Source organism: Etheostoma cragini, chromosome 8 (genome assembly GCF_013103735.1).
Source record: "Etheostoma cragini isolate CJK2018 chromosome 8, CSU_Ecrag_1.0, whole genome shotgun sequence".
In the NCBI taxonomy this organism is placed as follows: domain Eukaryota; kingdom Metazoa; phylum Chordata; class Actinopteri; order Perciformes; family Percidae; genus Etheostoma; species Etheostoma cragini.
The window spans coordinates 8298244-8323829 of record NC_048414.1 but is presented as its reverse complement, the minus strand read 5'-3'; the positions used below and the strand labels follow the sequence as shown (position 1 = coordinate 8323829).

At 39.2% G+C, this 25586-nt stretch overlaps 4 protein-coding genes and 1 long non-coding RNA gene across 8 annotated transcripts in view; 2 read left to right on the top strand and 3 right to left on the bottom strand.

The window, feature by feature from the left end:
- Window positions 1-134: 134 nt before the first annotated feature.
- si:ch211-127m7.2 lies at window positions 135-1962 on the bottom strand. 2 transcript variants are annotated; one of them, XM_034879148.1, is made up of 4 exons: window positions 1715-1962; window positions 1514-1616; window positions 1130-1141; window positions 135-1081 (listed from the first exon to the last, which is right to left on the bottom strand). In XM_034879148.1, exons 1-4 carry the CDS (start codon window positions 1816-1818, stop codon window positions 794-796), a joined length of 507 nt encoding a protein of 168 aa, XP_034735039.1. In that variant the 5' UTR covers window positions 1819-1962; the 3' UTR covers window positions 135-793. The 2 variants fall into 2 exon arrangements, with proteins under 2 accessions (XP_034735039.1, XP_034735038.1); XM_034879147.1 differs by having other exon boundaries at window positions 135-1141.
- LOC117949122 lies at window positions 135-13979 on the bottom strand. Its single transcript, XR_004657627.1, has 3 exons — window positions 13967-13979; window positions 9989-9994; window positions 135-779 (listed from the first exon to the last, which is right to left on the bottom strand). It is a non-coding gene; the product is annotated as an uncharacterized LOC117949122 (long non-coding RNA).
- Window positions 8994-16286, top strand: neto2b (neuropilin (NRP) and tolloid (TLL)-like 2b). Its single transcript, XM_034879139.1, has 13 exons — window positions 8994-9336; window positions 11040-11096; window positions 11205-11363; window positions 11956-12204; window positions 12388-12435; window positions 12545-12672; window positions 13283-13384; window positions 13675-13801; window positions 14207-14320; window positions 14823-14953; window positions 15055-15147; window positions 15224-15690; window positions 15736-16286. Exons 1-12 carry the CDS (start codon window positions 9267-9269, stop codon window positions 15671-15673), a joined length of 1728 nt encoding a protein of 575 aa, XP_034735030.1. The 5' UTR covers window positions 8994-9266; the 3' UTR covers window positions 15674-15690; window positions 15736-16286.
- A 3817-nt stretch (window positions 16287-20103) lies between these two features.
- si:dkey-30c15.2 (uncharacterized protein LOC558938 homolog) lies at window positions 20104-25019 on the bottom strand. 2 transcript variants are annotated; one of them, XM_034879807.1, is made up of 12 exons: window positions 24980-25019; window positions 24448-24491; window positions 23661-23724; window positions 23329-23460; window positions 21771-21875; window positions 21621-21670; window positions 21412-21531; window positions 21267-21312; window positions 21041-21112; window positions 20702-20855; window positions 20494-20576; window positions 20104-20401 (listed from the first exon to the last, which is right to left on the bottom strand). In XM_034879807.1, the coding sequence occupies exons 4-12, from the start codon at window positions 23404-23406 to the stop codon at window positions 20249-20251; spliced, it is 861 nt and encodes a 286-aa protein (XP_034735698.1). In that variant the 5' UTR covers window positions 23407-23460; window positions 23661-23724; window positions 24448-24491; window positions 24980-25019; the 3' UTR covers window positions 20104-20248. The 2 variants fall into 2 exon arrangements, with proteins under 2 accessions (XP_034735698.1, XP_034735697.1); XM_034879806.1 differs by lacking the exon at window positions 24980-25019 and adding an exon at window positions 24604-24917.
- A 303-nt stretch (window positions 25020-25322) lies between these two features.
- LOC117949594 (ADP-ribosylation factor 5) overlaps window positions 25323-25586 on the top strand; it is a 31157-nt gene continuing 30893 nt past the window's right edge. For both annotated transcript variants that reach the window (XM_034879978.1, XM_034879977.1), the window contains exon 1: window positions 25323-25563. In XM_034879978.1, coding sequence (XP_034735869.1) covers window positions 25497-25563 — 67 coding nt within the window. In that variant the 5' untranslated portion in view covers window positions 25323-25496. The remainder of the gene's footprint in view (window positions 25564-25586) is intronic.

The window sequence follows — 25586 nt, the reverse complement described above, 5'->3', positions numbered from 1 at the left end:
CGGTATTAAAGTAATAATATGAATTTATATTTTATTAATCCCCAGGGGGGAAATTACAATTTGTGGAAAAAACTACATCTAGTGAACGTACATTCCCATTCAAAAGAAGTCTATACTCTATGATCCTCCAGTTTAATATCAATGTGCCTCTTTAAGCTGTGGTGACATCAGCAGAATACCTGGATACAAAAAGGCAACAGTCGAATACTACACTAAAGTATGGTGTGTATGAAATAAAAACTCAGTTTCAAGTTTTCAGTACTTTTGCTCATGCAAGCACTAGTCTTCTGCTTGAAGCATATCTCTCTAACTACTACAACTCTGGGTGGTGAACTTTAACATTACCACAGCTGCTGTCAGTTTCACATTAGTTATCAAAGAATAACATACATTTTTGGCTTTCTGGTTTAAGCTTTCAGTGAAGTGTTATTTTTTCACAAATCTAGTTTAAACTATACAAAACAAAATACCACGTTATCTGTGTTAAAAGAATTTCCATTCATTCACGTATGTACATACATACAGACAGTGTAACAATACGGTGGGATGTAAAGGATACACGGTAGAAACTCCATTAACACACTATGATGCTTAATTACGTTTTCTCACAGAAAATTGGATTTTAGATGCTGCAGTCAGAAGTATACACCTCATGTTGATGCAAAAACTTTGGGAACTTAAAGGAAAAACTTTAAGGAATCAGTCATTCCATCCACTGTCTGAGGAGTTGTGCCAAATGTTACATCCCTGTCAGTGACATCAACTAAAGGATCAGTTCTCTCAATTTCAGTGGTCAGGTGAAAAAGATTTCTCGCACAAGCCGCATAGCATCATCTTCCTCCGCTTGCATCTGTGAGTGCTCCTCTTTTACCTCAGCGTCCAGTCCAACATTCACAAGACCAGCATGATCCTTTACTGATGCTGACCTCTGACCCCCAGGTCCCTGATGCTGCGGGCTCCTAGTGTACGGCACTGTTTCCACCTCTGTAATGTCTGAGTCCGTTTCTGAAACATACGTCTTCTCCGGGGCATCATTGCAGTCTGAGGACTCCTCCTCTAAAGTCCCCAGCTTTGCTATCGCCTTGGAAGTGGCAGTGTTCTCCCTTATTTTCACAGGGGTATCTACTGCCTTGTCTTCAACCTGTGTGGGGAGGTCAATCACTCTATGTATTACACAGTGCTATAGGGAATAGCATTTTACATCCACTACTCAAATGGTGAGATATGATTTAAAAGTTGTTGTTGTGACTTTTTCCACATGTAAGTTTATCTGAGGCACAGACCGGGGCCACACACAGGTATACTACTAAGTGGACAACATATGTTTTGCATGTAAGCTACTTGAAAAAGCAATAACCTGTACCATGATTCAAATATAATTGTGTATCATATTATACATTCATTTAAAATTTTTGATTGTTTTACATAATCTGAACATTGCGAATAACATTTGGATGTTTTCATTTTGATAGGCTTTCAATTCAAACGTTAAAGAAGAGAGAAACAACGCCACCTTTTGGTCAGTCAGGAGATCAACGTCCGGGCAGGCAGCGTTGGAAAGATATGAAACAGCTGCCTCTACCAGCTCCTTCTCGTTCATACAGTAGAAAGCAGCCCTGAAAACAATGCCACACATATGTGTTAGTCAAAATGACTTAAGGAGCTTTAACTGAAGCAAAAAACTGAGGTTTTGTCTTGATATTTTATTTACTACCGTGTAGTTTTCTGTCTTCTCCTGCTCTTCAGCGGCTCCTTTTTCACGTCGTCTTCCTTCTTCGCCATCCATGTCGGCAGCACCCGGCGGTGCCTTTCTGACATGTTGGCGCTATATTTTAAAACTTTACGTCATTTGTACATCTGTACGAAGCAGCTATTATTAGAGTCAGTTGGTATGGAGAATTCTATTATCCGTATTATCCACCATTTAGTGAAGAGGAATTGTTAAAATCACGTGACGTGACCACAATGGCTGGTCGAGTCTTTAGCTTTAGCGCCACTTAGCGGACAAGGTGCTAAATGCGTTACAAAACACAATGTTAACTTCAAAATTCGATTCACACAAAAGCATTGTTTTTAATAAAACAATTCTAATTTGTTTACATTTACCTGGGTAGGCTACTGTGTCGCACTAGTTCCAAAGTTCTTCCATTAGGAGAATTTTATTTTGACCTCATTTATCTCTCTTTTAATTTGTATGAAATGCTAATAGGCTACTTAATGAATTGGAACAATTAGGCAAAGACTGTCTTATAATAAGACATTTTATAAAAGTAAGTTTGGTTTGTATGGGTCCTCAGGTGTTTATCAGAAAATGTAGCCTACCACTATTATTGAATCACAGGTTGTTCAACTATGATTTACAAATCTCTCTCCCTCCCTCTCCCTCCCCCCATACACGTCCATCTCCTGCAATAGTACCAGCAGACACAGAACCACACACACACACACACACGCGCACACACACACACACACACACACACACACACACACACACACACATAAACACACTCTGTACAGGTTATCGTTGTTAGAAATTCATCAGGGATGCACTAGTGCGCTGTATAATTAAAACTGTGATGTAAAGTCTGATCATCCACATCCACCTCTCACCCTGGCCTTTCTGTTCTGCATCCACATTTGCAGTAGCCTGTGGTTAAATATTTTGGTACTTATTGCTGTTCCTCACATTTGGCATCTTTATGCCAGTAACATAAAACAACACTCTTTTTTTTTTAAATGCATTGTATGTGTCGACATACTAAAGCACAATGGCTTTTAACCCTGTGTGCCTTATTCCTACTGGCCGAAAGAGGCATAATCCATGCTTGTCTAGTTTTTCTCACTGTTCCCTATTTTCCTCTCTCTCAGTCCTTGTGTGGCCCTTTTTCAATCTCTGGTGTTCCAAACAACCTTGTATCAGACTCTCACTTTCTGACACTTTGTTTCAAAGCTGCCTTCACCCACACAGCCTTTTAATTATGTCTCTAAATCCCCTTCTGAAGTACTTAGGCCTTGATTGCAAATACCAGCTTTGTATATTTGACTAAATTAAAAAAGTGGGGGGAATGGGAGGGGAAAAATCCTCAAGGCAAAGAGAATGTTAACAGCCAGATGCAGGCACAATGTCATTTCCCCTAAAGCTCTCAAGTTCAGCGCATTTTAGGAATGACAATTAATCAGAGGGCTGAACTGGTATCAAATGAAAAAGAAATCCTCAAAATCTCCCACCATATTATTGTCATTTACAGCAGATGTCAATAGAGGCATTTTTTTTTAAAATAACTGTATTACTGACCTACATTTTGAAATTCACATAGCATTTTCCTTTTATATAACACCGCCGGAAACTGGAAAATTCCAACAATCTCAAATTGAGAATTCTATGACCAGAATGAGTTGGTCTCCAGTGAACCACCCACCCTACGAGGGTCACAAACAGTTATTTTGCAATGCAACCCATCTCTCAAGAGAAATATATATTTCTTTGACTTATTATCAGTAGCTCATTACCATTGTTGTCAAATTATTAAATTAATTATAAAAAAAGTATTTAAACGTTAGCATTCAAATTTAACATTAAAATATATGAAGAACCTAAAGTAGCATTGAACTCATCCTCCTCCAGGCCTCCTGCCACATCCACAGATCAAGCCGTGCTAAGAAGATTTCTGTTTGCTGATGGAGTAAAGCTTGTCACTGCTTTACTTGACTTGCTGCTGAATTTGTGGATTGAACATGGCCAAAATGTTTGCTGAACGTACTGACACGAGAGCATCAGCACTGCAGTTTTGTTTGCCATTTATTTGATTTGGATGTCAGAATTGTCATAAGATGAACATTGTAATAAGCCTCATTTTTTATATTTCAGAACACACTGACCCACACATGACCCCATTACATTTTGCGTACAGTTTGAATAAGGCATAATGTTGATTTTTGTTTATTGAGAAGCTGTTTTGTAGAAAACACAAGTTGGATTGGTCATGAACAACTTCAGCAAAAGCTCAGTCTGTCATTTGTCTTTTTGGTTTTCATGGCCACCTCTTGAGCTTAATTGAAGAGAACCAGACTTCTAGTTGTCATTTTAGGCTTAACCCTGTTTTGAGTGAAGGTCATCATGGCCATCTGGCCCAGAAACATGGCATAAGAGAGCGAGATTTAGGAAAAGCAGAATCTTTCAATTGAATGAAGATATTAAAAGGGTCAGAAAGGGATGTCATCTGTTGGCAGATACATAATATATCCTCTCATTATGTTAACAAGGACAATATTAAAAGGACACACAAACAACTTCACAATGTCTGACTTTACACACAGACAGCCTGATACCTGAGGAAAAGAGGAAGTGATTACGGCTGTGTTTGCTGCAAAACACACAGGAGCCCTCCCAGTATAAAATCATGTTCAAAGACACAAAGCCCAATCTTTCAGTACTCATTCAGTGTGTTCATGACATAGACTGTGTATAGACAGTCTGGTTTATGTACATTGTTGATGCGCAAACTGCAGATGTGTGTAATCAGAATGTACATAATATTGCCTGTTAGGCCTATTAAAAACGTTTCTTTGTGACACGGATACAATCCTGGTTTTCTTCACATCTATGAAAATAAGGAAAATACTTTAGGGAGCAAATTCTCAGGTGACATAGGGATCTGAATAACAAAAGAGCATTGCGCCACTCAAAATATTCATTTGTAAAATGATGCAGTTGAATTTTGATCTCAAAATGAACAAAATAATAGAGGGAGCAAAGTGAGTAAATGATTTTGCATCTAGAGGCGTGACACAAAAGGATTGCAAAAGGTTTCTGCAAAACTGTGTGTGTGTGCGTGTGTGTGTGTGTGTGTTTTCCTGTGAAGCTTCTGATGCATTGGTCTGAGAAGATATCAGGCATGCATCACACACAACAAACCATAGAGATTTATATTAATACAGAAGAGATGCAGCACCTAATGGGAGCTGGGGCTGAGCATAAACAAAATAGAAGAAGAGATATAAATTAACCAAAAACACAGGATTTAGGTGAAATTTAGATAGGGAGCTAGTGATCTTAAATATTTAAATTTAATGAACCAAGCTTCTTTTTGATTTACAATAGATTTAGCATTGTCTTGATGGCTTAGGATAGTTTTTTTTGGACATTTGTCTAATGATGTCATTTTTCTGTCTTTCTCCATATAATCTGTTGTCATATGTGCCGGAGATAAGAGTGGAGTTTAACATCCACTCTTCCTGCTCCATGATATCGTATAAGTCTAAATCTGCCCAGGATTGGGATATTTTTGTTAACGCTTGTTGACTGGGACTCCTGGGGCAGTCTGGCGTTGAAACTTAAGCTGACTAAGAAAGATCCACGAGGATTATTACATTTCAAGTCAAACTTCTGTGTAGATAATGTTTTTGATGAACTGTCTTTGGTACCTTAAAGAAAAAGCCATATTGTTGGTACATCAAAGTAAAGGCTTTTGTTGCTGCACTGGATTACTACCTGTTTTTACTTCTTCAGCTAAGGATTGAACACAGTGGGATGTGCATCAGGGTGATTAGTTATGACATAATCTACAGTTGTGACATCAAATGCCCATAGCAAACGCAATACAATCTGCTGCAAAAAAAAACACAGACAAATCAATGTGATGATAACTAAGAAGTCACTGGGACGCAGTAATCTGTTCCACCCTGTTAAAGTTGGGTCTTGTAGGTCACAGGCTTGTAGTAACCTAATGACTTTTCCTTGGAAGCTGATAAAAGTGCTTTTCTTCTAAATTCACCAATCTCTTGTTCTTCCTGTACCGAGCAGATCAAGCAACAGTGGCATGGATTCAAAGCACGACCACATAGTGTATTACTATGGAAGTGTGCTTGCAGATAATTGAAGAGCACCTGGGACCTCCTGACCCTTTTGTTACACATTGCTGTTGAACCGCCTGAAATGTCCTGCTGTGCAATCTCTGACTTTAAAGATGACCCTTTTCCTAAAAAGATCATCGTTTTTTTTTCCAGAAATTTTCAATCATTTTCAATGACTCATCTTGTCCTTTCACAACCAGAAAAAAAGAAAGAAAGAATTGAGGCAGTATTTCATACATGTCACCTGACTCACTCAACCATAGATTCTGCCAAATGAAATGCTAATAGATGCTAATTTCATCCTTGAGGACACGCTAATAAGAGCAACTACTTGCCTGCTTAAGACTCAAATCAAAATGCTAATTATAATCATGAAGAATTTGGGATTCATTAACCCCCGTTCCAGTTTTTTGCCTCTAAGCTCTTTTGGTGGTTGCCAAAAAAGGTTGTGACATTACAAAAAATGTCTGATTATCCTTACATTACAGTTGACTTACAAATACAGTAATACACAAGTCTGCTGCTTAAGAAATAAATGTTAGTGCTTTTGATGATTATGTGAAAATTTGTTGATTGGCATTGAGGTAATGTCCCACTGTACAGTTGTTTACAGTTTTAATTTAGTACAACCTTGCGCCTTACTGTTGTTACAAGGGCAAAAAAAACTCTATAATTGTGGTTACATATATGCGTGCATGTGTTTAATGTGTCAAAAACAAAAAATATGAATATTTGATGTAATTTGAATGAAAGGTTTTCTAGTGGCTGTTTAATGCAGAATTGATGATGTGAACATTGCCTAAACATTGTAATTACGCGGCCTATTTTAAACTGATTCAAAGCTTATGATTGAGAAGAGATGTAATGTTTTTCCGAAGGTAATTATGATAGTTTCCTTTATAGCTTCAATTGCATTTCACTAAGTACAAGATGTATTTTAATAACATGGCAACTTGTTTTTATTCAGTACATGTAGAAATAGGCCATTTAGTTATGTTGGGAACATTGCGTTCATATCATTAACTTCTAGCTTGTTGAACAGTTCTTACCGAGAGAGCCCACACACATCCAGCACATGAAAGACTTGTTTTTCAGAGCACTTTATTCAGGAAAATGACAGGGTTGCAGTGATGTGCATTGATAGTGAAAGCAAATAAAAGACCTCAAGGACGCCTCAAATTAATAAAGCTTTAACAACATTAAAAAACATTAAAAAATAAACTTTCAATTAGCTGTGGGTTACTGTAACACAAAGCGCTCCCTTTAGCACCAGCTGCAGCAGCACAGGTAAAAACATTTAGTCTTTTGTTTCACTTTGATCCCTTTATCTGTTAAACCCCCTAAAGCTTCTGCTTTCCAGGTCCCTGATTGCCTTAAAAGAAGGAGGCAAGACACCAGCATGGTTGTCATAGCAACACATGCAGATTTTAGCACTTTTGATGTGCAGTAAACAGAGGTGTATCAGTTTGCCAGTTTGAACGTGTGTTTAAGTGACTGTATGAGTGACAGACAGTCAGTCGGACAGACAGACAGACAGACAGACAGACAGACAGACAGACAGACAGACAGAAAGACAGACAGATAGTAACAAACAGTGATGGTTGACAGCTGTGGCATCTGGTAATCTGTAGACTTCTTCTTTCTCCGCCGCAGTTCAAATGTCACACAGATCAGGATGATGCTGTGTCCCAGCAGTCCTTACAAAGCACACGCACTCCAGGAATTAAATAATTAATGCATCTCAGCAGCAACATTTTCACTTGATTATCAATCACAAGAGAATAGTGTCAATTTTATGCACAGGCTCACATGATGCAATGATGATTTATGATCGCACATAATGTACATTTTGTTAAATCACCTTGGCTGTTACTGCTGAAGAAAAATTGGTTCCAACTTACTAAATAATGACGGCCTTGGAGACTTTGAAAATATGGCTCCTGGGCTTTCAGAGCCAGAAATTCAAAGGAGCAGGAAAGGAAATAAGCTCATTTTCATTAGAAATAGACAATACAAATAAATAGAATTTTCCAACATACAGTACATAATTAATAAACATAATTGAGGAAGGCTAAATCTGTTGCTTGTGTGAGTAGCTGTGGTAAAATGCAGGCTAACCAAGAACAACTGTGCTAGAGATCAGGTTGTTGTACCTTATTTTAGTATACTTTACTCTTGACTAGATGTATTTTTTTGTAACCAAATGTTTTTCTTTCAAGATTACAAACACTTATAAACAGCATGCTGGGACATGAGAACGTGTCCCAGGACCAATAAAAAAAAAAAAAAAACCTGGGTGGGGAAAATGATCATTACTACCACTGAGGTGCCCTTGAGCAAGGTTCTTAACACCAACCGCAGTGGCGCTGCTCAGTGGCCAGCAGATCAGACTGTGGTTGTACTGGGCATCTTCCAGGTATGAATGTGTAACTGCGTGAATGTGAAAGGTTGTCGTTGCAAATGAGAATTATTCTCAATTGACTTACCTTGTTAAATAAAAGTTAAATTAATAACAATCTGTTAAAGTCGCTGATTTAAAGCGGTTGCAATCAGCTTCAGAGGCACAAATCTGCCAGTGGACCTGGTGTCAGGTTAGGCTGTTAATGGCAACACAACACAAGAAAATATCTATCCCACCAAGTCTTGGCTTCCATTTTCATCTTTCTGCAGCTATAGCCAGCTTTTTTTAGGCTTTGGGCGCCATGTGTCCTTCTAGAAAAAATGAGAATAGAAGACAACGGGGAATTTGCCCTGCTTTGCCTCTTAGAATGGCAATGCACAGGAATGTAGGCCTACTGTATGTGTGTGACTGATTTATGCACAGCAGTTGGTGTATTTGTGTGCGTGTGTGTGTACATGTGTGGTTGTGTGTGTGTGTGTGTGTGTGTGTGTGTGTGTGTGTGTGTGTGTGTGTGTGTGTGTGCGTGCGTGCGTGCGTGCGTGCGCGCGAGTCCATTTGCCTTCTGGACACTAGCTGTTTCATACTATTTTCATTACATTTTTAATTATGGGAATTGTTAATGTTATATATCAATGTGCAGGCTTTGAGAGGATTATCACATCGTACATTAGGCTACTCGTGTATGATGATGCACATGCGCAAAAGTTCTTCCCCCTTCTCGCGCCAACTAAACCCAATCTTAAACCCGCGAGCAGCCGCAGACAGATCCTCCGTGTATTTGAGAGGAGTATCAGTCTCAGACTGGTAGGCCACAGACATGAGCTCTGTAAGAACCGCGTCTTTGCTCTGAAAAATTGACCTCATCTGACTTTTTTTCCCTCATTCTAAAATGCTGATGATGAGTCAGAAGTTCATCAGCTCTTTTTGCCCCGGAAGCTTCTCCCATCTTGATCATTAATATTAGGATAAAAAGGTGAAAGTTGGATTTTGTAACATTCGCTAACCCATACCCATGACGGAGGGATGTACAGTTGGTTCGATATCAAACCCCAGAAAACGGACAGTTGAGAGGATGCATGCAGGTGAGTGGAACGATCCATATTTTCATGCTTTATAGAGAGACAGGCGGGAGTTTGTAATCTTTGGTAATCCATTTCCGAGATGTCTTGCTCATGGCAGAATCTTGACACAATTGTGTATGTTGTTTCGCAATCTGTATGTTATGCACAAAGTAAACACATGATAATGACATCACAATGATTCTGGATGGAAAAAGTACACGCAGGGATTTTTTTCACATCCTGGAGACACTTTTAAAAAACAAGAAAACGCCAAACTAATCTCTTTGTGTTAAAATGTTCTCCGTAACGCTTCTTGGTGCTGAAGTGACAGCTCCCCGCTTGCACTCTATGTACTCTGGTATAAAAGTAAAGCCACATTTTACAAGAAAGACATAAACACATGTCAGAAGTAGGAACTCTCTGTTTTCTCAGCATGTTATGGCTCCATTGATAGTATAAGAAATGGCTCTGTGCCTGGACAGAAGGATTTAGGCTGCTGCTGCCTCAGTCCCTCCTCCACACACACACACACACACACTCACACACACACACACACACACACACACACACACACACACACACACACACACACACACACTTAACATTTAGACTACTTACCACACAGAATATGGTCTCTGTGGTAGTGGTATAGATTTATTCAACGAACGAAAACTCAATTCTTCCGGGAAGTGGCATGACAGTCAGCTGGAGTGTAGTCATTTTTACCAACAGTTAATTTAAAGAATACATTGTTACAGTAGGCTTTCTATAGATTCATATTTGGAAGGTTTGGAAGTCTGGTTTCTTTATACATATTACATGTTTTAGATGCCCATGTGAGAGATACAGAAAACAGATATTAGTAATGGTAAGGAAAATGTCTCAAAAGTTTTAAACTAGTTCCTTCAAACTCTCAGCCTCCTACAACAAACATTCAGCCTACATGATAACTGCTGTTGTGCGTCTTGCAGATTGTGAGTGGACATTCACAGCAACATGTCAACACACTACTTTGACGTAAACTCAAAACTAAATTTGAGTGGTCTGGTGGACTTGGTGGACTCTATGTAGGTCAATTTTATTTGAAGGTCTCAAGCCTTGAACATTTCACTTCATGAGGTTTTTTAACATTAAAATGAGTTCCCCCAACCTGCCCATGGCCCCCCAGTGGCTAGAAATGGCGATAGGTGTAAACCAAACCCTTGGTATCTTGCTCTGCCTTTGAGAAAGTGAAAGCTCAGATGAGCCGATCTGGAATCTTGCCTCTTATGAGGTCCTAGGGAGCACGGTTACCTCCACTTTCTCTGCTCTGCCCACCCAGAGAATTTGGAACACCCATGAGAGAGAGAGACATCGTGGCTTTCAAACGAGGAAAGTGGCAGTTGGTCGAGGGTCACAGCACCAACCCCAGACTTTTTCTGTAAGAAATCCTTGCACAGTATGGCGCACAGCAGATTGTCAACAGTTATTGTCCTCTTTGTTACATATAAACCTTAGGGGGGGGAAATAAAAGGGAGGATGTAAAACTGGTAGGAAGAGTTAAGCAAGCAGATGGTGGAAGCACCGGATCCTTAACCAACCTTTTGAACTCCACTCGGATGACCTTTTATATACATTCAGGGATTCAGCTCAGTCAACGAACAGAAACCGAAATCCTGCTAAGCTCCTGTTTCCTTTATTCCTTGATTGGACTTTCCCTCTCACACTGCCTGCTTCTTTTACAGTGTGGGTATTTATCCTGTTCATTGAGGAGGGATTTGCTCTGGCACAAAAGGCAAAAGGTACTGTAAGATTGATGCATTCACTGCACTCCTTTAAGAGATCTACACAGTTGCTTTCAATAGTCTTCAAATTGTACTATGATGCACCATAATTAAATATACATACAGATGGAGGTGCAGGATCGAAAGGGCTTAGACCCTCTCAACGGCCGCAGCAATCTCATCACTGTGGAAACTGGGTGCGGAACACAGATGGTGGCTCCTTCAGCTCCCCAAACTACCCAAAAACATACCCTCCCAACAAGGAGTGCCTGTATGTCCTGGAAGGTAACCAACAACATTCCCCTGAGCCTAATAATATCCCTAATGTCACTGCTGGGAAACGAATTTGAGCTTCTATTCAAGTTTCTGTGATGCAGATTTTGACTCTAAATTAGGTCGTACTCCTCTGATCGTAATGAAAGGAAATTTGAAAATAACACTTATATTTATAATGATCTGTTGTTGGTATTTCCTTCTGCATTGCTCATCCTAAATTGGTCACACGTGATGTTTGGATTATAATTATTTAAGGATTATTATTATTATTATTTTAGAAACAATATTTTCTTTTAAAGTGAGTACTTACAATATCTAACCAGTGCCTAGGTTTCCCCCACAAGCTTGCAGGCAAAAACAAATTCACGGTGCAATCCTTATTAGCCTGCTCACCAAAGATTGCATCAAACGTAATTGTCATTTCATGCATCAGTTTCTCTATAATTGCTACTGAAGCCCACAAAACAGTCCTGGCCTACAGCAATGCTTGGTTATGAATGTTAAAGAAGAAAATATCTTTTCCAGCACTGTCCATTCTCTGGTTGTAACCCTGAATCCCCTCTGTGGCAGTAGATGTGACACACTGCTCTGCGTCCCTCAGCCCTGCCCCGCCAGAGGATAGAGCTGCTGTTCGATCAGACCTTCTATATCGAAGCGTCATTTGAGTGTCGTTTCGACCACATTGAGGTGAGAGACGGTCCCTTCAGCTTCTCGCCTCTCATCAATCGCTTCTGTGGCTCAGCCAGTCCCGGACTCGTTCTCTCTAGCGGACGCTTCATGTGGATCCGCTTTTTCAGTGATGAAGAGCTGGAGGGGATTGGCTTCCGGGTCCGGTACAGCTTTACTGCAGGTGACTAATCCCTGCTTGGCAATGTTGTCACTGTACCATCCTGGTACTCATTCAATGTGCGACTGTTCTTCTCAAACAGTGCTTTGATCAAAAATGTCTTTGAACGCTGTATTCAAATATTTGTTCTTCCACTGATGATACCTCTCATTGTGTGATATCTGTTCTTATGATTTCCCTCCAAAGATCCTGAATTTCATCTGCATGTGGGAGGACTCCTAAACCCCATCCCAGGTAGTGCAACCACACAGCTCAGCCTACCCAAATAATTCATTTGTACATCTTTAGATTAATATGTGTTTGTTTTCCTCTTATCTGCTTGTTGTCATTATCCATGCGTCAGATTGTCAGTTTGAGCTGTCTGGGGCTGACGGCCTGATCCGTTCCAGTCAGGTGGAGGAGGACTATAAAGTGAGGCCAGACCAGGCATTGGACTGCATCTGGACCATACAAGCCCCAACAAACAACAGGGTAGGGTGTGGCATGTGGCATGTTAAAGTTACAAAATTTTCCAGTTATCTAATGCACAAAAGCAGAATAAGCTGTATTTCCTACTATTATCCATATCAGTGAGCTCTGGATGGTCATATAAAGAAAAAGTATAATAAAGGTAAGAGTTAAGAAGAGATTTAAAGAAATACTTCTCCACAAGTTGACAATAGGGGGAGTGATTCATTGGACACAAATCTCCTCCACCCATGTTGTGATGTGTTTGTTCCATATCCTTTACATAGTCATGAAGACAAAGTATATTATTTTATTTATTTTATTACTACTCAGTATAGAAAAAAAACTAGATTCATGCACTCTACCTTTTTTATTATCAAGCATTCCCTGACAGTACACCCACAGGGTGACATATGTACACAAGCAGTGTGATGCAAACATATACATTTATAATTCAACAGTGTACATACGTACATGTATACAATAAAGCTAGCACATTATGATTTATTTTTTATCGTTTAATGCAATGCCTTCAAACATGTACTCCTATAAATAAGCAAAATAAACTGTGGTGCATTAAAAAATTAACAACATGTACAAAATATCCGTCATTATTATATCCGGCTTATTTCAGATTTACCTGCGATTCTTGGATTACCAGATGGAAAACTCAAATGATTGTAAGAAGAACTTTGTGGCTGTTTATGATGGCAGTAATGCCATTGAGGACCTTAAGGTAATATTTTGTATAATATGTCTAATACCACTAAACATTTAATCCAGGCTGTAAAATTAAAGTCCCTTTATAAGATGTATTTTAATTTGTTGCACATTGTATCACATTTATACTCTTAAGTTTTTCTCTCCTTCTGCTACACAACAGGGTTTATCTTTCTTTACTTCTCACACATGCTCCATTTATTATAATGTTTGAATTATATATGTAGCAATTGTTTTACAGACCTTGGCCTCAATGAGACCACACATCCAAAACTGTACGAGAAATCGGTGTGTGGTTTCTTGCAGGCCAAGTTTTGTAGCACAGTAGCTAATGACGTCATGCTGGACACCGGTGTGGGAGTAGTGAGAATGTGGGCTGATGAGACAAGCCGTCTCAGCCGCTTCCGGATGCTGTTCACATCTTTTGCAGACCGTGAGTTTCTCCCTCAGATGACTCTTAACCTGTGTCATCTGACAATTTGACCATTGTCCCTTTTGTTTACTTTCTACAGTTGACAGGGCAAGCAAAGTATGTGGATTTGATGTATGATTGCAAACAAATGTATTGCAGCACCCTCGTGTGGTGTCTATTCAATACTGTAGCTTTTTAGTTAAATCATCTTGGTAGCTCTTTTGGAAAATGCATGGATTAAGAATGCTGAGTTTCCATGTAATCTCTGAAAAAGAGAAAAAGTCAGTGAGCACTTTATAAATGGAATCACAGTTACACAACTCTGGTCAAGAATTACAAGAATCTTTTTTTACTGTTACGTAATGGCTTTGGTTTCTTTGTCAGCCTTTTGCATTACACACTGATACACATGTGTTTGTGTTTCAGCACCCTGTTCAAGCAGTGCATTCTTTTGCCACAGTAACATGTGCATCAACACTTCTCTGGTGTGCAATGGCATACAAAACTGTGTCTTTCCCTGGGATGAGGGCAACTGCAAAGGTACACCAGTTGTGCTAAAGCTCTTTGTAATTCTTCCTTTAGAAAATCTTCTGTGCTGTGTCATATTACAATGAGTTATGTTGCGTTGTGTAATACAATTAATGTCAGGTCAGGCTTGGTTTTGTCAGATTGAGCGTCCTTGAGGATTTGTGGCTCTATTTCTACAAAATAGACAGTCACACAGCCCCCTGTATGCAGTGCATATTGGTAAATTTTGGGCAGGACGAAAACATTCATTCAAAATGTCTTCTTGGCTGGAAAACAATGATCTCATCATCTTTAATGCCTTTCCAACTAAATACCTTGCATTTTGGCGGTTAAGTGGCTCTTAATCACCTCAAATGATTGAGATGGCTGTTTATCAGTAAAACTGGCTTAAAGTGACGGTTCTGAAATGTTCCTGGCAACCGAAGATACAGATTATGGAGTGATATACTCTCAGTGCCTGTAAATGTCCATTACATGTCATCTGTTTGTCACTCTCTTCATATACTTCATCCAGAGAAAAAGACCAAAAGTGTTTTTCACCATATCACAAAGACTCACGGGACAATAATCTGTGTGTCTACGGGTGTGGTGTTACTGCTCCTCATCGTCTCCATTCTGGTGCAAGTCAAACAGCCACGAAAGAAGGTAATAGTCACAAGGAGATTATTTAGTGTCGTTCCATAAAAAATTGAAATAGAAATTGCCCATTTATCGAGTGTGTTCAATCATAATTTGGTGTTGGTTAGGTGTTGGTACGTAAGAATAACCTGTTCCACCGGGGAGACTTCCAGGAGGTGTTTGACCCACCACATTATGAACTCTTTACTCTCAGAGACAAGGTTAGTTTGATCACTTTGATGCATTATTAGCTGTTCATGGTGGTTTTCTTTTATGTAACGATAAATTACTTTTTAGGAGATGTCTGGGGACCTCGGGGAGTTATCAGAGGAACTTCAGTCCCTGCAGGCGTTCAGGAGATCCTCATCAAGCTCCCGCTGCATTCATGAACATCACTGTGGCTCTCAGGCTTCTGTCAACTCCATTAAAGCCAGTCAAGTTGAACATGGCCTGGGTAGGGGATCCATGGAGCTTCCCCCTTTCAAAGGGAACTTCCAAAGCGTCTTACCCCCCCTCAGGGACTTGAACAGTAGTATGCGAAAGACGAGCTGGCCTAGTATGAAACCAGGCCGAATCCAGGGTCATCATGGTATGGGGAATAGAGTGTTGGGAAGGCAGGATAGAGTGATGGAAGAGGATGAAGAGGAGGATGAAGATGGAAGGTATGATGTTTATGTACGCAGAGCAGGAAGCCGAAGAGGGAACTATGAAATGGCCCAGCAAAGATCCTTGTCCATGGACTTCTGAAAAGAAAAGACAAGGTTTCTTTAGACTTAATGGCTGCATTCCAACATCTTATTGACTTTGGGGGTGTTGAGATACTACAGGGGGCAGAACTCTGCACATTTATAGATGAGGGGAGACATGAGGTTAGGGCAAATGTGTCTCACTTACCTTCTTTATATTAACAATGATTAAAAAGAAGCAATCCAGGACTTCTCTTGTTTTTCTTGCCTCATTTACAGTGAGGTTGGGAAACACGCGGTCTTTTAGAAAGTGCTGCCAACTCTGCCCGAACACTGACAGGGAGTTGCTATTGTACTTGTGATCCGTGTAAAAGTGAAGACAGATGATATTGCTGTGTAATGTTCTTGTTTTATTTTTCTAAATACAATTTACTTTGAAGGTAATAGATTTTGTTGAAATATGCTTTCAATCAGTGTTTAGGTTTTGAAACAATGTTTGAAAGAGGAAGCGTGATTACTTTTGAAGCAAACATTGTAAGAGTCAACTGTTAGTTCTGTGGTTACCTGTATTTAAGAATGAATATGTACATTTTTGCACCAATAGCTAAGGAAAAGTATCATCTTGCCTTTGATATAGAGATAATAAAGAGATATAAAATGACCATCAGAAGTCAGGCTGCCACTGATCCTTCCCAGGAGGGAGGTGTGTGTGTGTGTGTGTGTTCAGAAATCTTCTGGAATGTGTGCCACACAGGTATGCTGGTTGGAACTTCCCTTATAAAGTTATATAACCACGAGAAGTCCCAAACGATTTACCATTGAAAGCATATCCTTAAACAGTATGTTTCACTTTCTTTTTTTGCTGTAAACACTGAATATAGTTGATGGATGTCAACTTGTCTCAAGAAAAACTATATGCTAGACCATCTTGCGATGGGAACAGAACAACCGCAACAGCAAATCGGCCGTAAAGTGGAGTGGCTCATTTTTATCTCAACTACACACCTGTAAAGTTTTGTGACTGCATCTTGCAAGTTTGCGACGCCATCATTGTGACAAAATCTATCCACAGACCATCATTAATAGAAACACCTGGCACCTAGTACACAAAATCGTCTCTGTGGTCGTTCCCGCTACAGTAAAAAATCTCTGGACCACATTTTGCCATGATGACTTACACCCACCGACTCACAAGGTTAAAACCATAATGCCGTCGCTATTGTGGCTTGTAAAAAAAAAAAAAAGGTGTCAATGCCAGTAAGGCTAAGGAACTGATTCAAGATCAGTTTCTGGTACGACCACAAATGAGCATTTGCATACCATAGGCCTTTAACAGATGGCTTTAATAGACTGCTTTGTAAATGTTGTATCCCAATGAGATTTCTGGATGAGAATCAGATAATGTGAAAATTGTTTATACACTGAAATCAGTAAACAGTGTGCCAGTGTGGCAAACTACTTCAGTAACCTTAGAGCTGGAGGATGGAACACATTTTGAAATCCACAGCAATGCAGTTTAGTCAGCACATCTGTGAGGTTCATTTATCATATTCAGAAAATTCACTGGGCAGATAATTCATTGAGCAACTATGCATATACAGACAAATATGAACATGCAGTCCTGTCACTACATATATGCCTGTGAGTCCTGTCGTGCTAAAAAATAAAAGGTTTAGCTACTGGTTGGCTACTTTATACACATGACCAAAACAATAAAAATGCTGTATGAACAAACAGCTAATAAATAGTGTACATAGGTCATGAGTGTCACTGTTCTGGCCAAAAGCCATAACTTTGCCTCATAGTAAAGGGAAGAAGATTTATCAAATCTGTCTTCCCTAGGTACTGCATATCTGCTGAGTATGACTGCTTTTTCAGTAACACTGTGGTGCCTAGTCTTTATTTTTATTACAGGAATATGTAAAATATCTCAAATCATAAAATGGATAACTTCAAATAAATTCCAATTAGGTCAATAAGTGCAGGTAATGCAGGCTGCATGGCTTTTGACAGTATAGTAAAGTGATTATTTGGATCTGTGATAGTAGCTTGACTTATTATCATATACAGTAAAGGTGTTTGTTTCTTAACTAAAGAAAACCAAGGAGCCAACTGCAGTGGCCTGCCGGAGGAGGACCAAGGAGCTGTGCATGATGAAGACAGGGGAAGCAAGGGGAGGAGGAGGGTTGTGCTCTTAGCCGGAGAGGACAACTGAGACAGACACGTTTAAAACAGGATTGTCATGCTGTGATTGGCTCGTGAAATTCATGACAATAACTGATTGGTTAAAATAAAAGTGAATGCCTCTAACAGCTGTTTAGTTTAAAGAGAGAAAAGGGATTAAGTTTAGAAGTCTCCCTGAAAGAATTTTCGTTGTGCTCCATTTGTTATATTAATAAAAACCCTGTGTCATGTATAACCCTTATATTTCATTAAATATGTCCACAGCATGTAGATGACTGTGTGGTCTTCAGCAAAGAAAATAAACTCAAGTTGATTTTACAGTACATTAGATAAATGAGTGAGTCCAGTAATCACTTATTCAAACAACAACCGGTTGGCCTGCAGTCTGTCAACCATTAACAGGGTGTTCAACTTAGAGACAGACACACATGCTTAAACGTTAACACGGCATTCAGGATACTCTAACATGAGAGTGTACTGTTTGTTGTTCCTGTGTGTGTGTTTGTGTGTGTGTGTGTGTGTGTGTGTGTGTGTGTGTGTCTGTTTCTGAACTACTATATATTCCTCATATCCCTCAGTTACACAACCACACATTATTCCTTATGAGATACAGTTGTGGTTGCACACAGGAATGACAAAGCAGATATCATGTTCCTTCTCTTGTGTGCAGCAACTCAGCATTCCTCACTGTTCCAAATCATAAAATGCTCCACAGACTGAACTTTACATGTGACACATGCTTCTGATATGACACAACAGCAAATGCAGAGTATGTAACCCGGACAGGTTTTTCCTCATTCCTCTCTGAAATTAATGTACAGTCAGATTAATAGTAATAATACAAATTGAGTTGAACAGTCAATAAGAAAAGAACTCGTTGAACAGCAACGTCATGTGACAAAACATAATGAAATGAAAATCACAAGCCACAATAATTCCAAGGTTTTCTATGACATCTCAACATTTTAATAAAACACTACATTAATAACACTTTTAGAACAGTATAAATACAACACAATTCTACTCTTTATCCAAAAGTCCATTTGTCCACATTTATACAAACAAATATGTTCCTATACCCTTAGTAGAGTCTTAAGTCCCTTAAGACTCTCCAGCTGATCCAGAATTCTGCTGCGCATGTTCTGACAAGAACTAAGAAAATAGATCATATTTCTCCTGTATTAGCTTCTCTGCATTGGCTTCCTGTAAAATCCAGAATTGAAATTGAAATCATTCTCCTGACATACAAAGCTCTAAATGGTCAAGCACCATCTTATCTTGAACAGCTCTTAGTGCCTTAGAGCACTACGCTCCAAGAATTCAGAGTTCTTGTGGTTCCTAGAGTCTCTAAAAGTAGAATGCGAGCCAGGGCCTTCAGCTATCAGGCTCCTTTCCTGTGGAATCAGCTTCCGTTCTGGGTTAGGGAGGCAGACACCATCGCCAAATTTAAGAGTAAACGCTCCTCTTTGATAAAGCTGATAGTTAGGGAGTGACGAGTCGCAGCGTCTGCCTAACCCGGCCCATCTGCTTCTTGTCAGTCGTCAGATTTATTTACCATATAATCAATAATATAATAAAACTAGAGAGAGGCGGGGCAGTATAGCCCGACCAGGCTCCTCTCTGTACCCTGTCCCCCTTTGATATTCCGTATTAGTTTTAGACTGCCGGGGGACTTCCTTTGACACACTGAGCTCCTCTCTCCTTAATCTTTTCGTTTTGTGTGTTTCCATGTCCCAGAAATCCCCGTTATTAACCTAGTTCTGGGGAGTCATTCCCCACAGTCCTTATGTTCTTTTCCCCCAGCATGTTTCCTTGGATCCGGAAGGCTCCAAATCATGTTTGCAGCTGTTGCTGTGGTCCTGCGATGCCCTGTTACATCCTGATACACTCTGCGGTGCCCTGCTACGCTCTGCTGTGCCTTGTAATGCCGTGCATTGCCCTGCTATGCCATGAACTACTAAAAACTACTATTTTTAGTCACTTTTTCATTATATCTTACTGTGACTCTTATTGCCACTATTCATTTCAACCCCAACCGGCCCGTCAGACACCGCCTACCAAGAGCCTGGGTCTGTCCGAGGATTCTTCCTAAAAGGGAGTTTTTCCTCGCCACTGTCGCACTGTCCTTGTAAATTATAGAATGTGGTCAAGACCTACCCTATCTGCCAATTGTCTTGAGATAACTCTTGTTATAAATTGATAACATAAATAAAATTGAATTGAAACTATACACAACTATGAGTTGCTTCAATTTGTAAAAAAATCTGTTGTTGTGCATCCTTTATATGCAAGTTCTATTTCTTTTTTATTTACGGACCACAAATGAAAATATAATGATTTTCAGTCTAGATCGACAGGAAGTCATGAACTGTGCAGGCTTGCGGTCAGTCTTCCTCCAGTTTCAGCAGCACAACAATGTCTTTCAATGTGTTTAGACACAACTAAAGTTGAATCACAATGAGTTCCTCAGTGATTCATCAAAGAAGGCCAGGTGCTCATGTGCCAGCAGGGGTGTATTCTCCCCGAGAACAGCCTCCCTGAAGTTGGGCCGTCTCCAGGCGTACACCATACTGTTTAGAAAGCCTTGCAGGGACACGCTTGCAGCCTGAAATAAACAAAACAATACTAAAGCCTGCAACACAACGAAAGATGATATTTTAATTCCCTCAATGGAATTTACATTCTTCTAAAACTTACCTGTAGCATGTAAAAGGCAAATAGGCTGCGTTGTTCAATGTTTGTCCAATTCATCAGGGTAGACAGCAGAATAAGTACAAGCACTACAGCAAGAAGAAACAAAAGGCATTAATCTGATGTTGATTTCAAATTAACAAAGTGTATTACATAAGCTTGAAATGTTTGTGTGTGTGTGTGTGTGTGTGTGTGTGTGTGTGTGTGTCCGCACCTGGTGTCCAGCAGAATAAGATGACCATCACCATATTTCTTGCAGTAGAAAACACTCTTTTGAATCTCCTTCTTGAACGTCCATCTCCCTCCACAGGAAAAAGCCCTTCCTGCTCATGTCTTTCATACCATTTGCCAACCTTATAATAAATTACCTGAAAAAAAGATATTACATTTTGCTTGACCATGTAAATATACTATTCAAGGCTAGAGATAGCACTGTAAAATTATAAATCATAACTATGTTTCCATGGATGTTTAAAGCCAATTCACAAGACAAACCTTTAACTGACAATATGTCTAAATTCCTCTTAAAATAATGTAAATGGTGTTTACTCACAGAGCAAGAAAAGATCACTGATATCACAATGAGGACGAGAACAACTCTAATGAAAGTGTCATGAATTCTCTCCTGGGAAGAAACAAAATCATGTTAGCATAAATGCACTACAAACTATAACTAAATGTTTATTTAATAAAATACAACATGCAACAATACCAATCAAATAAAGTAAAATAGCTCAAATAATAATAATTATACAAGAAATGATGTGTTTTATACTCACAGCAACAGAACAGGAATCACGCCAGACATGCAAGAACAAAATACAACTGAGAGCAAAAACAATAAATCAGCAAGGTCAAAAAAGCAGAAAATAGACTTCAGTTCTGCAACTTATTTGGAGTTCATAATAAAGCTTGGGTGCTCACCTGGTGCAGTATTCACTGTTATTATGAACAATCAATGATCTGCCAGGGACTGGAATCACTGGAGTGGTTTTTACGAAGGGAGTGAGCACATATGCTAAGTATAATGCAATGGGGACCAACCTGTGATATTAGACAACAAAGTTACAGAATTTGAATTGTTTGCACTAGGACTAGGGTCCATAAATTATGTCTGTTGTTAACAAACTTACCACACAAGGGCATATACAGGTATAGCGACTATCTTCCTTCTACAGGGACTCTATCAACCAGACAGGTAAGAAGAAATAATTTGTTAAATTAGACTTTTTTTGTACAAATTATACCCAGTGAACTCCAATAAATGCCAATAAACGCCTCACCTGTCCACCCTCATCCTCATTAGATCTCGCTCTCCACCCTTGGATTGCATTTTTTGAATTCCATGCGTAAACAACCACCAGCAAAAATGAAATAAAATAAAACGTCTGAAACAGAACGGACAAACAAAATGCAACTGTGAAATATAAAAGATAGCACAATATACCATGATGCAAAATGCCAACTGATTACAATCTGATCAGTTATTACTTTCCACATTACTCGTTTTTGTTTGCGTAAATGCCGGGTCCCAATGTGAGCCCCATTACGTCCTTGTACTCTATACATTTTTAAAGTTAGTTTGAAGAAAGTTTAGATTGGGGTTTACGGCCAACTAGATTTTTTTTAAGAACAACACGCCAACCAATGAAATTATTTAGTATAGACTTGGGGCCCCTTCCCTTTTATCAACCAGAAATCTAAGCTAAACCAGTTATTTTTGCTTTAAATAAATATTTATAATAAGTTCCATATGTGCATTTTGAAAGAAAGCCACAATGTGAACTGAATGAAAGGGATTAATAGTGTTTTAGCTCCTAAATTACATTCTTTTCTGTTTGTTTTAGGTCAAATCAATATCTACTCTGCCTTTAACGCACATCACTGCAAAATACAATGTGAATTCAGAAAATGTCAGATTTAAGTTGATACAGTTTATAATAGAGTTACAGAAACATTTTAAATCTTACAAACTACTATTAACGTCACCTATCAATAATAAAGAGGCAATAATGTAGACATTTGCATATGTGAAGACATGACACAGCAAACTGCTAACCACTCTGTTTAATAGATGCAAAAAAGAACAAAACGTTTTGACATATTTTACTGCTAGAAAGACGCGACACGTCTCAGTTACAATCCTGGGAAAATCCTGCAGTTATGTGATCAGACACTAAGATTATTTTCAACCCTGAAAACTACAGATACGTACAGTACATGTATTAATTCAAGCCTCTCTCAACCTCCCTGCCTCATTTAGGAAGAATATGATCCCTTTCATCCACCAGTAAATGATCTAGTAAATAATTTACTCGCAGGGGGTAAGAGGTCTATGTCAAACTGCCACCTCATGCCCAGGCCGATGAGGTGGTGGGGCCTGTCAGGAAGCTTGAGAAGTGCAAAAACTGGTGTGTTTTTTAACAAAACAACAAACAAAAAGCAAATACCTAGCAAATACAAAAAAAAATCTAACTGAAAATACAAAGAGAGAAAACAGCAACCTCACAACAAGCTGCTCCTTTCTATTTTCTCCTCACCTACGTAATTGGAACCTATCACCTACACAGGTGATTATTCGCTGAGATAAACCGAAAGAACAACCTTAACTTACTATTTATACATGTACAGGTATGTGCAAAAACCTGTACAGTAGTATATTCTCTCCTTGATTAAGAAGGTGAAAGATAAAGTATTAATAACATTATTAAACTAAAACTTCCCACTGAAATTAAGGATTAAGCAGACAAAAACATTGTTAATTTTGGGAACAGAGGCTAGTAAAAAGGGAGAAAGGCGGGCTTTTCACAGTCTCAGAAAGCGAAAGTAACTGTTCCTCACCAGTGACAGTGGCAGGCTGTATTGGCAGATGATTACACTGTTGTCAGTGCTCACTTTGTTCATGACACTGGTGGACATCAGGATCAGAGCAGCCAGGAGGTCTGCCAGGGCGAGCTGCACCAGGAGGAGCACCTGTAAGCACATGCCCAAAAAGAATGTAGCTGTAAATCTGTGAGATGCATAAGAAAACAAAAATCAATAAACATCCTGCACTGGAACATGCTGTACCAAATCAAAATCAACAAACTATCAAAATATGACATATAGTACACAGGCTACCAAAAGTAGACACACAGGCATGCATATACATACATACATACAACCTTACTCACCTGTTCTTTTAGATGCCTCCATCTCACTGTAGAAACCACCAGAACAGAAAAACTTCCAATCACACTGCAGTTAATTAAAAATATGTATTAGACAACACCATTGAGGCTGTAGCTAAATGATATCAACACTGCACTCATTTTAGTACATTTCTTGACAATGTGTACAAGGTTTAAAATAAACTAGAAACCCAAAGTTGTGACCTCATGGTCACATCAATGCTAAGCCTGAGCCAAGACTGGTTTATTGCACAGGCCAGCGGGAGTGTCTAGGACAACTTATCTCAGACACATGTGTGACATCAGCATTAAAAAAAAACTGTAAAATGACAATCAATCATAACCGTCCTCTTGGCTCATCACAAACTAACTAACTTAAGTTGGTCCTCTCTCTCATTGTTTTCGTTCCTTTTTCACAAGCAAAAGAAAGAAACCGAGAGCCTTATCAACAAAAAACACAACAGCAGGGTGACTGAGTTCACATTTTTAAGTTTTACGCAGCTACAACTATCCTGTGAGCTACAACTCAAAATTCTGAAAGAAAACATAAGGCCTCCTCCTTTTAAGTGTTGCCTTGCTGGTTTGGCAAACCTCTCCACAATCGCAACATTTAAATTATAAAAAGTATTATTCTTCTGATATAATAATAGAATTATAGGCTTACTGTTCAACCCATTTGAAAATAGGTTTATATGCCAAGATCTGGTTGCTATAGAAATTCCTGAGGTAAATAAATAACATGATGGGTATATCAAGCATAAAAGACAACAAGTATGAGGATGCGTATTACCTGGGAGTGAGTAACACTAAGTACTCAGTAGAGAGAACATCAATCTAAGAAAGAGAATTAAAACATGTTATTAGAAATATACCTATCATTTCCCTCCTATCAGTTGATTACATTTGCAATGAATGTATTCACGCACAGAAAATGATGAATGCCTACCTGATCTTTCCTCAGTGTACCATTGAGCTCCATGGTAAATATCTCAATATCTCACACTTTGTTCGGGCACAGCAAAATGACCTGTCTCCATAACAGCCTTTGTGAAAATATGGTTTCTTATCAAAGCACACCAGCTCTATAAACGTCTGTACCTTGTCACATGCTGCAGTTTTGACTCCACCTGTGTGTGTACTCAATGGGTGCAACGCTTTTAAATGGGAATCCCCAGGTGCAGTGGGAAATGTTCCTTGTCTTACTTACCTCCAGTCTCACAGGAAATGAAAACACTCACACAGTTAAAAACAGTGCAACGGAATTTCCTAGGTAGGCCTACTAATGAATTTTACCTTTCCCCTAAACTATGCTCTGAAATTACCTGTTAACATCGAGCGCGATCAACCATGTTACTAGGTTCACAGACTGGTTCACAGAAGGTTATGATAATTCCTAGAGGATAAAATATGATCAAATCTGTGTCACAGAGACATCTACTGGTATGAATCAGCCTTGCATTTTGAAGGCTGCGTGAAGACCGACTTTTTAAGCCAAAATAAATAAATAATGAAAGCATTTTCCATTTTTCTAAACACGGACAACAACAAAAATTGCGCAGGGTATATTCTGTTAATAAAACGACTAAAACAGCTTGAATATGTATGGAAAAAAACAACGCATGCATTTTAATTCACTGTCTTTAGACATACCGTGTGTTGATAAAGTTGATTCAAACTGATGACGTCGAGGATTCCACGTTGGCCCGGACGTGGCACTCGGCAGTAGCTAGTCCTGTGTGGAAATTAGAGTAACCGGATCAGTGTAAAACTATCACACGTCGCGCCTACCGTGGCTAATATTAGTACTTCTTTCATAGATTGAAACATCAACGGCCAGTTATGGGGCTCACCATCTCGTCAATCTTTGAACGGATTTTTGGCAAAAAGCAAATGAGGATTTTGATGGGTGAGTGAAGGCTGTGTTTGGCT

What these genes read in the sequence shown, in the direction of transcription:
- si:dkey-30c15.2 (XM_034879806.1), bottom strand. Translation starts at nt 24,636, where the DNA reads ATGGAGCTCAATGGTACACTGAGGAAAGATCAG. An exon ending in GGAGGCATCTAAAAGAACAG is followed by an intron (nt 23,461 to 23,660) that starts GTGAGTAAGGTT and finishes ATGTGCTTACAG; the next exon opens with GTGCTCCTCCTGGTGCAGCT. An exon ending in TTGCCTTTTACATGCTACAG is followed by an intron (nt 20,402 to 20,493) that starts GTAAGTTTTAGA and finishes TGTTTATTTCAG; the next exon opens with GCTGCAAGCGTGTCCCTGCA.
- neto2b (XM_034879139.1), top strand. Translation starts at nt 9,267, where the DNA reads ATGACGGAGGGATGTACAGTTGGTTCGATATCAAACCCCAGAAAACGG. An exon ending in GTGCCTGTATGTCCTGGAAG is followed by an intron (nt 11,364 to 11,955) that starts GTAACCAACAAC and finishes TGCGTCCCTCAG; the next exon opens with CCCTGCCCCGCCAGAGGATA. An exon ending in TCAAACAGCCACGAAAGAAG is followed by an intron (nt 14,954 to 15,054) that starts GTAATAGTCACA and finishes GGTGTTGGTTAG; the next exon opens with GTGTTGGTACGTAAGAATAA.
- si:ch211-127m7.2 (XM_034879147.1), bottom strand. Translation starts at nt 1,818, where the DNA reads ATGTCAGAAAGGCACCGCCGGGTGCTGCCGACATGGATGGCGAAGAAG. An exon ending in AGAAGACAGAAAACTACACG is followed by an intron (nt 1,617 to 1,714) that starts GTAGTAAATAAA and finishes CATTGTTTTCAG; the next exon opens with GGCTGCTTTCTACTGTATGA. An exon ending in ATCTCCTGACTGACCAAAAG is followed by an intron (nt 1,142 to 1,513) that starts GTGGCGTTGTTT and finishes CTCCCCACACAG; the next exon opens with GTTGAAGACAAGGCAGTAGA.